At 41.6% G+C, this 16,569-nt stretch overlaps 1 protein-coding gene across 1 annotated transcript; it reads right to left on the reverse strand.

Annotated features, from left to right (window-relative positions):
- Positions 1-2,797: 2,797 nt before the first annotated feature.
- On the reverse strand, positions 2,798-16,032 carry per2 (period circadian clock 2). The gene is given in 24 exon segments (XM_034137550.1): positions 2,798-3,034; positions 3,503-3,653; positions 4,228-4,354; positions 4,511-4,751; positions 5,545-5,658; positions 6,042-6,272; positions 6,275-6,948; positions 7,755-7,991; positions 9,137-9,343; positions 9,462-9,586; positions 9,859-10,036; positions 10,155-10,245; positions 10,418-10,567; positions 10,678-10,792; positions 10,901-11,054; positions 11,147-11,253; positions 11,375-11,453; positions 11,964-12,106; positions 12,787-12,838; positions 13,474-13,675; positions 13,784-13,905; positions 14,252-14,406; positions 14,584-14,676; positions 15,659-16,032. Coding segments are annotated over 24 exon segments (4,359 nt in total).
- Between the last annotated feature and the right edge of the window lie 537 nt (positions 16,033-16,569).

Genomic DNA, 16,569 nt, shown 5'->3' on the forward strand with positions numbered 1-16,569 from the left:
AGTTGAGGGGGGGGTCCTTTGATCCGGCCTGCTGAGCCGTGGACTGTCTGCAGAGAGCACATCCAGGCTTTCGTGAGTGTCGACCCACAGACATTTGCATTGGGAAGGTGAATGTCACGACTTCAGGATGGAGAACAACACAAGCTTACGTTTTGTTTTAAACATAGTTATAATGTAAAAACGTACTGCCCTAGTTGCTATAATGGTCCCTTTTTCAACATATTAAGGTTTATTTTCATCCAGTCATTTCTAAATCAGTCTTTATTTGTAAAGCATTGCTCTGCAAACAGCCAATCGTTTTCTAAGTCGTTTATACTAGTCAATTGGTGATCGACCCATTAACAGCTTAGAGAACAACCATTCCTAAATGAGTTTCGTATTTGTCTTATTTAAGCTAATATGTGCTGCTCGTCGATGACACGTCTGTAATAGCCTTTAGGCAAGAAAGAAGCAGACATTTTAACACATTAGACGTCACAGTCAATTTGGCAAGGTTTTATTTAGAGAACAAATATAACAGAACATTCGCCACTTAAAAAAGGGGGAAATAAAAAGGTGCATGTTGTCAGTGTCTGTTCAAATAACAGAAAGACAAATGACAAATTCAGGAACATGTTCAATTTGCCATAAAGAGCTTCAAAGTGAAGGAAATCTCTCCACATTCACTTGACATCTGTGTGAGTTGCTTTATACCCGTGCAATAACCCTAAACTTCCACTTCTGAGGTGACCACACAAAACGGTAATGAGCTTCAGACACTTCCACAGGATGATCAGGAGGCTCTTTTCCATATTTATGAGGAGTAACAGCAGACCATGATAAGTGTGATCTGACACACTTTGAAAACTGGGGGAAATTATTTTTTTCCCCAATTTATATTTATCACCCACCATAAACAACATAGTATTTTCCAGTCCACGGTTGGCTTTATCCTAATGGTTATTTCACAACTCACATTTGAAACAAATGTATACTTAATATTAATGGTTCTTTTAAGATGAATGCAAAATACACATTTGTTTCAAATATAAACAATTGACCTGTGAAAAAATATAAATATATGCTCAGAGTCAAAGACTGTTACACTCACACAAGCTTTGAAATGCATTAAATTAAAGTTTCTTTAAATAAGAGGCACTTTTCACAGCTGATACTGACAAAAAGGCTGAATGGAAATATGTATAAACAATGAAAGCTTAAAGCTTCATAAGGTTACAAGTGACACAAATCTCCCTTTGAATGATACATTCTCATAAACATTATAACATGGACTGGTGAATAAATATAGCTTTATTTTAGGTTTTTCACCCGTTCCCCCTACATTTCACTGGCGATCAGTAACACATTAACGTTTCCATTTTATGATACGTTATAGTATTACATCACTTAAGTTCAATATATAATATTGTAAGTTTAGTATTGCCTTGTATGGGAGTACGTTTTCAGGGGATGGAGTTGGTGAAAAGCTTCAGATGGTGAGTCCATGCCTGCTGCATTCGGGAGCAAGTTTATATTTTGGACATTAATTTGCTATTAGTGACTAAACACAACACCTTTCATCTTTTCATCCATGTGTAGCTCACAAAGTGCAGTTGTGGGTTCATTTAGTGCTTGATGGCTATGCATGCCTGAACAGGAGTGCCTGAAATGTTACTCCGCCTGTTTTAACACATGCTGACTCAGCGTGCTGTTGTTGTAACTGTCACAAAAAGCTGAATCAACTCTTTTACCGCAGCAGTTTGAACACCAAAGAGCCACTTCCTGCCATGTGAGTGACGCAGCCTCTGGTCTGTCGGTGTGTGTTTGACCTGTACTGTGCTGCCTGGTGCATAAGCACACATTGTGTTTCACCTATGACCTATCAGTGCAGAGGCTGCACTATATTAAGCACTAAACGGAATGAGTGAATGATCATATGCAGTCACAGAATCCAGCACTCGTATATTTACATTCAACACAAGTTTTAACATAAGACAGTAATGAATGTTGTGAGAAGAGCAAAGGGCCTGGCGCGTTTCCACTACACGGCCTCGCTCGGTATGGCTAGGCCTCGTTAGGACTGGCTCACTTTATGGCGCATTTCCATTACAGTTTAGGAACTGGGGTAGTATCTATAGTAACGCAGTGTAGGCGGAGCCGTGACGTCATCTTCAATGAGAACCCCAGAAAAACAACACAGCCGTTAGCCGTTAGCTGTTAGCACTCAGAGCTCACAGCTCCTCATATATGTTCAGAAACTAGACAAAAGTTAAACAAGTACAAACCACAGACTGCCTGTGTCATGGCGAATACAGTCGCTGCTTTATTTATGTCTGTATAGGCCGTTGTTGTGAGTGTGGACGGTCGGAGCATATACTGCGTTAGCTTAGCCAATCTCCATTTAGAAAACACGCATTTTAAAAGGTTTTTCGCCTGCCGTCTGTCTGCAGACTTGTCAAAGCATTAATTCATGGTTTTTACTAACCGGTATCAGTATGTTGTTACTTCGGCATCATTTTGAAACGTGTATTACAATTAAATCACGGTCAAATATGTCCATCTTGTTGTAGTTGTAGCCCCCTTGCCAGCGATTCTCTCTCTAGTTTAGCATACTCAGCCCGACTCAGCCTCGTTGTCTCTGGCTCTAGACCCACAATTTTATGAGGCCAGAAAAACTGTGAATTAGGACCCGCCGGCCGGTACTAGGCCAAGTGGAAACGCAACCAAAGACGGGCCGCTGACGTCACAGCCCTCTTAAACCGTGCTCCGCGCTGTAGTGGAAACGCGCCAAAATGCTTCACGCAAAGAAGGCCACTTTTCACAGTTGTGCAGAAACAGAGTCTGACGGGTAATAGGGGACACTTTGAAGATCTTGATGTGTTTGTTGTCTAGCTGGTTGTCTCTGAGAGAGAGAGTTGGAGGGTTCCTCTCTGGGCCTCCGCTGGCAGCCCTCCTCCAGCGCCTCCGTTTCACCGAGGTCAAGGTTTGCCTGTTCCTCCTCCACCGCTGCTGCCACTGCTGCTGCCTCCGAGGCACCGTTACAGCAGGAGCACGCCTGGGCAGCACAGATAAAAGGAGAAGGTGAGAGGTGATGTAGAAAAAAAGTGCATATCTGAGAAACAATGAGAAAGGGGTGGGGTACAATTTTGATGTTTTTCCAAGAAACATCTCCAACCAAAACAAATATACAAACTATTTATATTTTTCATTATTTATTTGTTTGGTTTGTAAAGTGTAAATATAAATCGGGACTGTGTGTGTCCCAGTTTCACAAAGTGACGTCTTTAAATGTCTTGTGTTGTCATTCCAAAACCCAACGATATTCATTAAAAGAAGACTAGAAAGAAAAGCAGGAACTCATTTCTTGCATGAAAAATAACTGATTATCAAAGAGTTGGCAATTTTGTATTGTCACTGTCAAGAATCATAAATATAAAAAAGGTAGGTTAACCAACATCTTGCCAAAACCCCATATTTTCCACATGTTCCTTTTTAGAGCTGGACTATATAAAATGAATTCTACCTTGATGTCTATCTCCTTTGGCAGACCTCCTCTCTTAATCCAGGTGTGCACCTCCATCAGCTCCTTCTTCTGCTCCTCTGAAAAGCTCGGCTGGCTCTTCTGCAGCAGCCTCAGCTTCTCTCTGTCGTCTCTGAGCACTCTCTGGATGTCACTGCAGATAAAGAGGAATACAGAAACAGCCACATTTAAAAATCTACCCAACAGTAAAACAAGAACGTTTAGTTTTTTGCAAACTATCAAAGTATTTGTCACTAAAGCCTTTTATAGACATGTACAAAGGAGTTAACAGTCTTAGTCGATGCAAAGCCCTCTGTCAAGGGGGCCCTCTAGTGGTCAGTAACTGTCCCTGCAACAACCACTGCAGTTTGATCTTTTTAGTCAAGAAACAAATAGTATGCAGGAGTATTCAATGGTCTTGTGACCTATTGAGTTAAAGGTGCATATTGAGAAATAAAAATGACGGATGTTTAGTGTGAAGAACAAACCCCCAATAAGCTCTTTTGTCCTGTGACAATCAGAGCACAGAAATATGTTGCCAGAACTTGTGAGGATAGGAAGCTAAATCAAGATTGTTTTGTTTTATTGTCTCACAAACACATCCTCTATTGCCCATAAACAGGAAACTTGTCTATCAATGAGCAAAAGAGGAGAGTTTGTCTGTATACATGCTTAGCGTTATCCTTCATTAACAAACGATGAAACACAGCAATTCCAGCAGTACTTACGTGATGAAATGTTCACTCTGGTCCATCTCCAAAGGCCTGCTGCCGCTGCCATTCAGGTGACCTTTGACTTTCTGACTGATCTGGGACGAGTCCACGCTGCCAAAGTAGTTACTACTGTTGTTGCTTCCTGAAAACACCAAAAGAGAAAACTATTAAAACGTTGCAACATTTGCTGATTCTGTTTCACTGTAGTGTTTTCTACTTTTTCCTGCTTATTTATCTTTGGGAATGTGTAATGTTGTTTTCATTATCAATATCTATAAGGTGAAGCTTAAGGTCATACCTTTTCCACTGCCAGACGTCCCACTGGCTGACGTCCTGCTCTTTGATGTCCCGCTGTTTGATGTCCTACTGTTAGACGTCCTGCTATTGGAGGTCCCACTGGCTGAAGTACCACAGCCATTCAATCCGGAGCCCATGGAGCCCGAGTCGGCAGAGCTGGAGTCCTCATGGAGAATAATGTCCAACATGTCGCTGGAGAAAGAGTTGCCGTCACTGTTGTTCCCATCGCCACGTGAACTTGTCTGCAAAAGAAAAACATTGAAGGGACGTTATTGAGGAGGAGCTTGATTTCCCAGCTTTGGCCAGCAGACTCCTTCATCTCCTGCAGCGTTTCTATACAGGCAGGTGCAGTTAGAGGCTTTCCTCTCACTTTGCATTTATAATCTCAAATGGGAGTATTTATTTGCCGTGAGCATAGAAAACTGTCAATCTCAACAGTCACATGGGACACAATACCATGTGTTACACAGTAAGGCTGAGCTTGTTAGAACCAAACAGAGACTCTGATCCTTAAGCAGCTGATTTAAAGCTGGGAGAATTATTAAATAACAGAATGTAGTAGAAAAAAAAAAGAATACATTCATGTGGAAGATTACCATTTGTGACACCGGTCTGATTTTAGAAATATATAAGAAGGAAAACAAATATTTATATTTGTATGTTCAAACTGCTTTTGACTGTTAATGTTGTATGGTTTCAACCTTGGTCTGGTTCTTGCATGCAGAATCAAAGACAGTGTATGTAGTTGCAGTCATACATACAGTACTAGGTACCAAAGTAAGTTTCAGGATTTTTTTTTAATAAACTATCTAACATTTTTGTTTTTTTACATTGTTAGATTGTTTCTTAGTCACATGCTTTGGTTAGAATCTGCCATTCTAACTAAAGCCACTCTTGGCAATATCTTTATAGAACATTTCAAAATTATAAATGCTAATAATTAAACCATAAATAGGAAAAAAATAGTTACAGTTATAGTTTACATATGGATTTTGGAAGGAATGGGATAGGAGTTAGTTTTGATGATTTGCCTACCTCTTTGCTGCAAGACCTTCTAGAGCACACTTTATCCCAAGACAAACGATCACAGACACAGTGCGAGCCCTCGCAATACAAGGGTCCAGGTGGACCAAGGAGACTGAGAGAAGGCTAAGGGTGTAAGGGATAATAAGATGATTCGTTAACACCCGAGGCCACATTTCATCTGAGGAGTCGAGATTGACTTGACTTAATACAATACAAACACAAGAAACTGCTCTTTAATACTGTGAAAAATGTGGAGGAATTACTGTGTACTCTACATGGCATAACATTGTAGAAAAGTGAGTGACATATGAATGAATGTCTTAGGGGAACATGCCTACACGCCTACACAAGAGTGATTTAAAGAACCCACAACGATTAAGTTTAAGGAGGCTTTGACATTTTATCCTCACAGTTTAAGAATTTTACTGGGGAGAAATCATAGGCATCAGGAGACTTGAAGAAGAAAAGAAAGGGAAGGGAAAATAAAAGTTGGTTTTGTTGTTTACCTGCTTCATCTCCCTCTCTTTGGCCTGGTTTCCACAGGCTCCCATCTTCCGTTCTGCCATATTATTCCCTTGCCCTCCAGAGGAGAGCGCTGTGCAGTCCTGCCGGTCCACACACAGCTCCAGCTCCAGCAGGTTGAGGGGTGAGCTGCAGCGAGACTGAAACAGGGGTGGAGACGCCGGGCCTCCACCTCCTCCAGACTGCGGCGTGGAGGAGCGAGACTGGCTCTCAACCACGGACGCCTTTGAGTTTCCGGGACTGGAGGAAAGTAGAACACAGAGGGGATGTAGTTCGATTGGAGAGCAAAGTGGTTTGGGGAGTTGAACTGGCTCTGGACAGTGAAGGACGGTGAAGCTGCGAAGTGGACCGGGACTGGAAAGGCAACCGGACTAAAAGGCTGCATTTGGGTGGGGAAGCCAGCAGTGGCTGCGTGGAACACTGGCTGTGGAGATTGCAGTGAGGGGGCCAATGGAGAGAAGGGCATGGGCAGCATTAGAGCCACAATAGGAGTGACCATAGGGGTGGTGAAGGGAGCAGGGTGGATGGGCTGTGGGCAGGGAGGGGGCTGGGTGCCCTGATTGTACACAAAGCCTTGATGAGTGGCATCTGTGCGGGGGGCCATGGAATTGGCTCTGGGGTAAACCGGGAGGGGGTAGCCTGGCATCACTGAGGGGTAGGCCATGGGGAAGTTTGACTGCGAGGTGTCAGAGCTCGACCAGGAGGTCAGGTTGAGGCCGTGGGTCAGGAGAGGGGGCCGCAGGTGTTGCTGTCTGTGGTGGGACACGGTGCTGTCGGAGGACTCCATCTGCTTCGCCCGCTTTGACTTGGTCTTCTTGTTCCGTGTGCCTCGCCGAGCGGTGGGCTCTGCACTCGGTTCATCCTGCTTGGAGGACTGAGCAGTGGGTATAGCTACAGAGAATACAAATAAGAAAATGTTGAGTCATCTTTTGAATTTTACAAAATAAACAAGACTTGCAAGTAATAGGCAAGGAGATTACACATTCAGAAACTTGGGTCTTACTTTTTACCACAATTGTCAGATTGTATAATAATACTGTAATGAACACATTTACGGAGATCTAAGAATATATAATGATTATAATCAAGAGTCCAACTTAGTCTATTTAAAGTGGACCTATCATGCTATATTTGAATAATATAGTATAGGACCATACCTATATAAGGCATATTTATACTTTTTTTTTTTCAAAATACCAAACAGATCATGCATTTTAGCCATGCCTCATTTTGCTCAATTTGACATTTTTTAGCTCTGTTTTTGCAAGGGCAGATTCTGTGAGAACAGCACCATCTAGAGGCCTGGCATATGTACTACAGCGTCTCCAGCGCTTTCGAACGGCAATGGCCGTGGCTGTCTCCTCCTGATTGGTGGAGTTGGAGTTGGTGGAGTTGGCCCATTTGAACACTGTCCTGACGTCAGGACAGTGTTCAAATCTGGATCAGTTTTTATCAGATCCGTTGCAGCCCCTTTTTTAGAGATTTGGGTATGGAGGAAAATAGAGAGGGTTGTGTTTTCTGACACTTGGTGAGTTCCCTGGAACACCGGGGACACATATTCATGTATACAAGACGTACAAAAGTGCATTTTGCATTATAGGTCCCCTTTAACTTCAAATATTGTTATAACAGAATTTAACAGAGTTATTATCCTTTAAAGGCTTTTGATATGCTGTGTTGGTGTGGTGGTCAGGTACCATAACTGGCGATCTGTTCCCTCTGACGCTCCAGGTACTGAGAGCAGTTTTCTTTAAGCGCTGCAAGTCCTCGATGCTCCTTGAAGCGATACAGAAAGGTCTGCTCCTCCTTCTGCGTATGGGCTGCCAAAACCTGCTTAGTCAACCCGAGTTTCTTATAGGACTCCCTCTCGTGACTGGGAGGTGAAACGACACAGAGAGGAACCCCGGGGCTATGGCTGGATTCCCCTATGATATCTGTATGTCAGAGGGTGACAGCATAGAAATACATTTAGTATACTCATAGGCAATAAAAAATGACTTCTGTAAAACAACATTTAGCATAGATAGCGACGACGACAAAAGCAGAGTTGAACGAGCGTTGTAGAAGCTTCAATCGACACATTCACGGACACCATGGAAAAAATGCCTTAAAAATACAAATGGAGAAAAATGGGAAGCCGCTTTCAGGGCTACTGATGTTATTCACATACTTCCATCATGGGGTCGATCAATTAGCCTTGAGTTTGGCTCACTTACTTGATCAAGGATTACCACAATGCTTATTGAAAGAAATGTTTTATATTCGTATCAAATGTACAACAAATAGTACAAATTTGTTTGCTTTTCATCATCGCTGAAGATTTTAAATAATCCGATGACGTTCAAAGTTGTGGAAAAATGAAACGTTATGTATTCTAAGGTGGTGAGTTTATATGCGCTTTCAAAGTGGCAACTGAATGAGCAGCGTCCAATACAATTGCTGGTTTAATGCAATGAAGCTCACATTAGATTATAATTTATCGCAAATTAATAGTTTTATATAAAATCCAAAAGATAAAAACTATTTTATCACCACCATTGCAGTAATTTTGGACGGGACCCAATAACCCTGCAAACGTTTTGCGCACATTGAGTAGCACCAAATAAGAATTATGAAATTGTGGAAATAGTTGACTTTCTGTGTTTGACATATAAGCTGCCAAGCATCCACTGAACAGACACACATGTAAAGACACGGAGAAAGAAGCACGAACACATACAGTTGAATTTACAGTGCTGTGAAAAGCAGCTTTGCTGATTTCTTCTGTGTCTTTATATTTATCACTCGGAGAAGCTTAAGATCTTCAAAAAGCAGCTAATGCTGTCGAGTCTACAACAGAGTCTAAGCTGAAGAAGAGTGGGCTGATAATCAATGTTAACAATTATTTACAGGTAAGGCAGTTATTGCTGATAAATATGGCCAATATCTTTTTGAAATTGTTGATATGTGAAACATGTGCTTACTAACTTTAAACGTTTGTTTGTTGTCTTAACCTTTTGTCTCAAGATCTTATATCTTTTTATGACAAATATGCAACAGCAGAATAAATCAGGTTGGAAATATTTTTAAGGCACTGTACCTGAGTCCGGTTGAGGTTTCTTGTCCCCAACATGCACTATGGTGCAACTGTAGCTACACTGGCTGGTTATGGACACCACACTTTCGGGTTTGTTTGGTACAGAAAGGGGCAGCGATGTGCCCACTACCGCTGTGGCCGCGTCACTGGACTTTTTGTCGTGATCTTCCAAAGCGGAGAGAGAAGACTGATTCTTCAACAAGGCTGGTTCTGCCAAAGAGAACAGAGAACAAGTGATACTGACTTCTAGTGAAAGGCCGCATGATGAGGTGACAATAGGTGTCTGCTTTCCTTTCTTTGGTAGTAAAACTGAAGTGGTGAGACATACCTTCAGACAACTGCATGCTGTGAGGTCCTTTCTGTTTGTCCTCATCCGACTTAGAGGACGTGGTGTTAGAAGAAGACTGGCACTTCCTTTTCATACTGATGGGAACATTACAGCTCTCGAAGTACCTATAGGAACAACAACAACATAACGTCAATTATAAGCAACTAATCATCAGTAAGACACATCACAAAGCATTTTACGCTGTTAAATAACCATACTGAATAATTGTTACAAGGTTAATAATCATTGAAATTTAATTTAAATGTTATAACCACTGAGAGCAATGAAAGGCCATGAAATTATGTACATTTTATTGGGTTTTTTTAGTGTGGAAAATGATCTATTCTATAAGATCTTAATTGAAGTTTATATGGCTGGGTATGAATTGCGTGACTACCTGACAACACTGTCCAGACAGCTGATCTGCTGATAGGAGCAGGCGTTCTGATATTTGAAGACCGTGTCCTCGTTGGAGGAGGACCGGTTCTCCTCCAACGAGACCCCGGTGTCCTTCCAGTGGAGGGGCGTCGAGTCTTTGGGCCGCACCGCCGTCGAGTGTCTCTGTACACACTCTACTGGAGAAAGGACAGGAGTTAGGGGCGCAATTTCAGAACAACTTTTAGCTGTCTCTGGTTCAGACACACACTCAAATATTTACAGATAAATAAGCAGGGAGTTGTCAACTGGATTTACTGCCATTGCTTTTCTTGATGTCTGGTTTGGTTGTCTGATGCTCAAGGCTTTTCTGAAGATGTATTCCTTTACAGATTTCCTGAAAGGTCCGCTGTGAAATAGAAACCGAATATGTTGATACGACAATTTATTAAGACCTTTTGATAAATTAAACAGAATAGAATAAATTGGCTAAAAAGCTGAGGCTGAGTATTAACTTTTCCCATATCATCCTGTAGCAGGACCACGCTGTACTAAGCTGTGAGTATTTGGGTTTTACTCACTGGTCGTGCTTTGTCGCTCACTTCCTCCTCCTCTTGTTGGATCTTGGCCCCGTTGCTGTTGTTAAGGCTCTCGTTAGAGGAGCTCATGCCCACAAGGTGGTCATTTCTGTTCAGACTGCAGTAACCACTGGAGCCACTGTTATGGACCGGCTGATAGGAACACAGAGAGGGAACAAAGTTGAAAAAAGGATTGGATTAGATGTTGCTTAAATCTCTCGGCTGTTTACATATCAACACTTGCATCTTGTATCCTCTCTCACCTGTAGCAGGAGCCGGTGGATCTGCTCAGTAATCTCCTGGATGTCATTGTCCATGGTCTTCATCTCAATGACAGTTGAGACAGGGGCTGAGAAAACATCTTCATTCACAGGGCCCCTGGTGAACAAAAAGCACATCAGGATGTATCAGAAGTAGAAATGTGAAACTCCCTTATATTTAAAGCAACCATGACAGACTGTACATCGATTAGACAGTCATACTCACATTCGCAGTTTGTGTCTTCCCATAACAAAGGACACCTTGCGGCTCCAGGGGTTGACAAAACTGGACCAGCTGGTGTCCAGAATGAGGTATTCTCCATTTCGCGCACAGAACCGGATGGAGGAGTGGTCGAATGGTTGTCCTGCAAATTGAAGAACTGCAGAGGAAAAGCCAAAAATAATATAGTTAGATCATGTTTGGGAAAGAGACATGGAAACTTCTGAAATCTATTTCATTCTGGGGACTCACTCTTTTTGTGAATGGCCAACATAATCGGTCGGTCATTGGGATGCAGGTGGAGGAGGATTTGTGTGCCAATGAGGTCCTGGGGGAGATACCCAAGGAGAGGAACCGCCCTGAAACACACATACACATGACAAAATGCTGTGTTAGTTAGCAAGCAACAACACCACTTCTTATAGTTTGGGTATAGTTTTGGTTTAAGCTTAGAAAAAAAAACATCCTGCAATCGCTTACCTCTCATCAACATCCTGAAACAAGCAACTCGGTGTGTGTGTGGTGGTGAAGACGCGTTTGTCAGATGGAATTCTGGGTGCTTAAGGGAAAAGAAAGGATTTAAATTGTTAGAGTCTCTTCTATATCAAACCTTTTCAAGTTATAAGCTGCAGGAATAAAACAAAAATAAATTCTAACTTATAACTTAAAGGTAGTTAAGCCCCTCCTCCAACACACACGAACGCGCACATGACCAATGAGGGCACGAGATAAGTTTGTGCACAGATGGAAGGCTGACAGGCAGGTAGGCCATCCAGTTATTTTAGCCGGGCCGGCTAAAATGATTGGTCGTGCTGTTTACAGTATTACGGCTTCCACAGATGACATTTTTTTATGGATTTTTTGTCAAAGCACTTTAGATATTCATTGCTATCGGGATGTTAAGAGCATTCCATGGAATATAACAAAAAGTGTATCTCGAGCCGGTTTCTCAAACTTACCTACCCTACCTTTAAGTCACTTATCTGACAATTTGTATAAATGTTTCTAGTGCAATATACGGAACTGTACAGTTTTTGAACAGTGTAACAGAGTCATGAATTGTTCTTACCATCATAACCAGAGTGAACTCTCTCTGCCAGCAGGAGGCAGCAGAACTGGTCTTCAGCATGCACTGTATCTGGGACCTTCATCCGGTAGGGCGTCATGCGGAATGGATAGTATTGCAGAAAGCCCTCGCTTTTCTTACCACCACTGGAAATGAGGTAAAAATAAAAGAAACCAATTACTATAAGGTTAGGGTTTGTTTCATATAAGTACAGGCCTTCACAAATAATCTCTGTCCAGGTTTGTGGATTTGAGACGTTATGTTATTGAACACTAGGGGGCAGTGTCTAGCTATGTTTCCATCCATGTCTGTGTACAATTAATGAGTGGTTAGTGTGGGGTTATGATAACAGTTATGCAAAGCAGTCATTACATTACATTGAAGGATTGTTATGTGGAATGATTGTGTGTGTTTGTGTCTGTCTGCCTATATGTATAACACTGGCCTGAAACATTTGATGTGACAAATTAATTAAAAATAACATCAAATCAAATCAAATCAAATCAGGTTTTATTTATATAGCACATTTAAAAGCAATTTTTGGTCGAGCCAAAGTGCTGTACATGTAATAAAAACACATTACTATAATCACAATAAACGACAATAAATTACAACAGATATATATAAAAAACAAAATAAAAATAAAAACACAAGGAAAAGTCAGGAGTCGTGCTCCGCTCTAACTAGAAAGCCAGAGAGAAGAAGTGTGTTTTTAGTGTAGATTTAAAAGCCAATCTACATCCATAGTGGAATGATTAAAAACTACAAGCAGGTATGAGCAACAGATGGCCCAACATAATTGTTTTGAACCAACGCACACACCTACCTGATACGACAGAAGAAGGACTTCTTCTGCATGGAGTCAGGCGGTGATGACTCTGAAACGGGAAAAAGAAATGTTAGAATTCATAAAGCATCAGGAACCGGCTGAATCTGGGTCTCAGCCCCAGCAGGAGATCAAGCTTTGATTAACTCTCCGAATAAACATCACTGAAGCTGCAGCACCACACTATGAATTTTAACAGAGTCAAGACTTAATGAAGTGCATAATAGGCTGCAATAATAACAGATAGAGTTCAGCTCTGGGTCTGATGTAAAAAATAAAATGAAGGTCAGAGGCAACAAGTCTATCTCTGATTATCAGACTAGAGAGAACATAATGGGCTCTCTGAGTGGCTGAAAAATAAATAAAACCTTTTCAAGTGTTAATTGTGAAACAACTCCAGTCTTCTCAAGCACCCAATCCAATCTTCCTTGGTTGAAAGGGTAAGTTTCATGAATTTTATAAAACAGGTCAGGGCAACTTGAATTTAATGGATTACGTTGATGGCTACACGTGCTACACTATCACCAAGTGCTAGACTATCACCAAGCAGCCCTGCTTTCTACTGATCTCATTTTCGTATGACTACTTTTGTGTGCTGAATGTAGAAAAAAGACCTGATCCATTCACAGTGTGGTAAGCCAGTACCAATGTGTTGAAGCGGAGAGAGAGAGAGCCATGTATATTTACCTGCTCCGGTGCACATGCTCCAGGAGGGCAGGCGGTACGGCGTTGTGAAGCTGTAGAACACGCTAACATCCTGCGGCGCCAGGAACTCCACAAACGTGCTGTTCTTAAACACGTCTCTTTTGCAGTTTAGGATGGAGGCAGCCTGATCAGAAATGTACACTATTCTTCCTGTGGTGAGAGACACTGCTACTGCAAACATGTCCTTTTGAGGAGACAAAATCCAAATGGTTTACAATAATGCTCACAAACAAGTATTTTTACTGTCAATATTTAATAGTTCTATTCTTTAACTTATAATTCAGGGACTCACATTGTTTTTGAGGGTGTATTCTGAAGTAATGCTGTCTATCTCCTCTATCGTATAAGAGGATACATCCTGGCCTGAAGGTTGACTGTCATTGGTCATCAGCAGCTGGTAATACTCCTCATTGGCTGTAACCCATAGATGGTAATTTGATTAAAATATGGTCACAACACAATAAACAAGACAGAATACATAGTATGTGGACATTGATGTTATAAACAGCAATGACGATTCTGTGTAAGGGGTGCAACAAAAGAATTTTCTATTTGTAAACATTTATTGTGGTACTCTAAGATGTGTATAGAATTAATACTGTACACACAAAGAAATGTGTGTGGTACAAATAATAGCTATATTTCTTAATGTTAATAAGATTGTAGAGTGTATTGTAAGGCTTCAGCAACTTAAACAAAAACATTATAACTTGGTGTTAACACACAAGACAGAGAAGAGGGAAATGTAAATGCTCTTTACCTTCCACCTGTTTGACGCAGCTCAGTGCGTACTTGAGGGTCTTCAGTGTAGAGCACTTGCTGTTGTGTCTCTTCTCAGTAGGCATGTGAAGCTTCAGCTCTTTCAGAGTTTTAATCATCTCTTTCTGGGTCTTAGCTTTGGCAGACTCCTGACTACTGCAAGTTGCACAATCACACACAAAGAGGCAAGTCAGATACTTTTACAAGAAAAGCAATTCCTCAAAAACAGATTTACATTTTGTTTATCATTAAACACTTCTAATCTAAACCATATTCAATGCTAGAAAGGGATGAATTTGTTTCCAGTGTTGTAGCAGAGGTCAGTGCACTAACCTACAGCCGCTGGATGATGGGTTGTCCTGCTCTGAGCTCAGCAGACTGAAGGCGTTGGAGCTGCTCGGAGGAGACGGACTGTGAGAGTTTGAGCTGTGAGAAGAAGGATAATTCAACAATTTGCAACAAAATTGAGCCAGAAATTACCTTAATTACTTCAAAGAGAGACACAAAAAGAGAGGGAGATCAACTGATTTAATCGCCTTTCTCAGTTAAGTGAAGTTTAACGAAAATATAAATTGGTAATTGGTTCCAGTTTGGTGGTATCATTTTGAAATATATCTGACATTAGGCATGTTTTATACACGCATCTCCTTCTCATGCAGCCGAGACATTTGCTGTTACCAAGGTGCTCCAGCTGACCCCTTTTCTAAATATGTATTATTATCTCACAACGTGGGGTTTTGTTAAAGTGGGCTTGTGGAAGCAAATGGAGAACAATGTGAACACCATTTAGCAGCCAGGCAACAAAAGAAAGCCCTCCAGTCTGAGGTCAATCCTACCTCCTTGTGGAATAAGTGCTCGTAGGGTGCAAGAATGATGTAAGACTCTTGTAGTTGTGTTTGTGTGATTCACTGCATTAACCTACAAGCTTAACTTGACACGAATACGCTAAAATCAGAGCACTCTGAGACACAGACTCACAACAACTCAGGTTACTATAACATGCTTATCGGGCTCAAACAAATGCCCACCTTTGTAAAAGAGCTCATATGCTGTACACCTACAGACTGAGAGCAAAGGAGCTATCCGACCATGTTTAACTCTTCAACCCACACTGTTTCAAACAAGTAGGTTCAACAGGCTCAGAAAATTAACATTGGTTTGGTAGAGCTCGGTTATATGGCCCAAAAGGTTTGCCATTAACACATGCACAAATCATACAATTTATTTATCTTTATGTTAGTTAATTGATGTATCAATGTCACTAAACAGGGTTGCATTGTGAAGTAATAGTATTGTTTTTGAGTAGCGCCCAACTATAGTCTCTCTCTCTCTCTCTCTTTTTTTTTCTCAATCACAATATGCACGCCAGATAAAAGCACAAGCCTTAATTGCCGCAACCACCACTGACCTTTTGTTGCTTTCAGAAGATTCCAGTATTGCAGAGTCCTTACTGGTGCCATTGGAGCTGCCCATTGAGGAATGGCCAAGACTCTCAGTGCCATGGCTTGTGTTGCCGTGGCTTTCATTGCTGTGTGATTCAGTTCCACTACCGCTGGAGCCACTGCTCTTCATCTCCATGTCTTCCTCGGGGAGCGATCGAGAGCGGGGGATCTTGCGATGCTTGTGCTGCGAGGCGGGAGGGTGCTGACCGCTGCTGTCGCTGCCCTCCGAGGGGAGGCCTAAGTCAGGCCCACCTTGGCTGTAGCCGCCCATCCGATGCGCTCCATCTTGGTCCTGCATCACAGAGAAGCAGTAGTTCTTGGAGTCTGAATCTCCCGACATCAGGAGGAATGCTGGTCTGGGCTTTTTGCGGGATAATTGTAATTTATTGATAAAAAAACGCTATCATCCCAATTTCATAAGGATGTTGCTTGAAAAATTATTGATCTGTGGAGAAAAAGAGAGTATACATATTAGTGATAAAGTTATGCATATTTCAATATTAAGAAAACTGTAGAGACATAATGGTTGAATGATGTACTAATCAAGTTGGATGTACACAGATACAAAAATATTGGCAAGACAAATCGATGCTTTATCAATCCTCCTTCAAAAAGGTGGGATTCTTTTCTCGTGTGATATCAGAGCACATAGCAGGGTTTAACCTCTTAGCCCTGTTCACTTGATTAGAAACTTTCAGAACATCTATGGATGAGTAGTATCATCTGGAAGTAGGACAGGAAAGGAACATTTTTCTGTTAATAATGAACAAATCTGTTGGCCCTTTCAGCTGGCATAGTGAAGTGGGTTCAGAATCACCCAGTTTGCTTATCAATGACCCGCTGCCAAGTAGTTTATCCTGCGTGAACTGGGTCGACA

The sequence above is a fragment of the Trematomus bernacchii genome, unplaced genomic scaffold, assembly GCF_902827165.1.
Source record: "Trematomus bernacchii unplaced genomic scaffold, fTreBer1.1, whole genome shotgun sequence".
In the NCBI taxonomy this organism is placed as follows: Eukaryota; Metazoa; Chordata; class Actinopteri; order Perciformes; family Nototheniidae; genus Trematomus; species Trematomus bernacchii.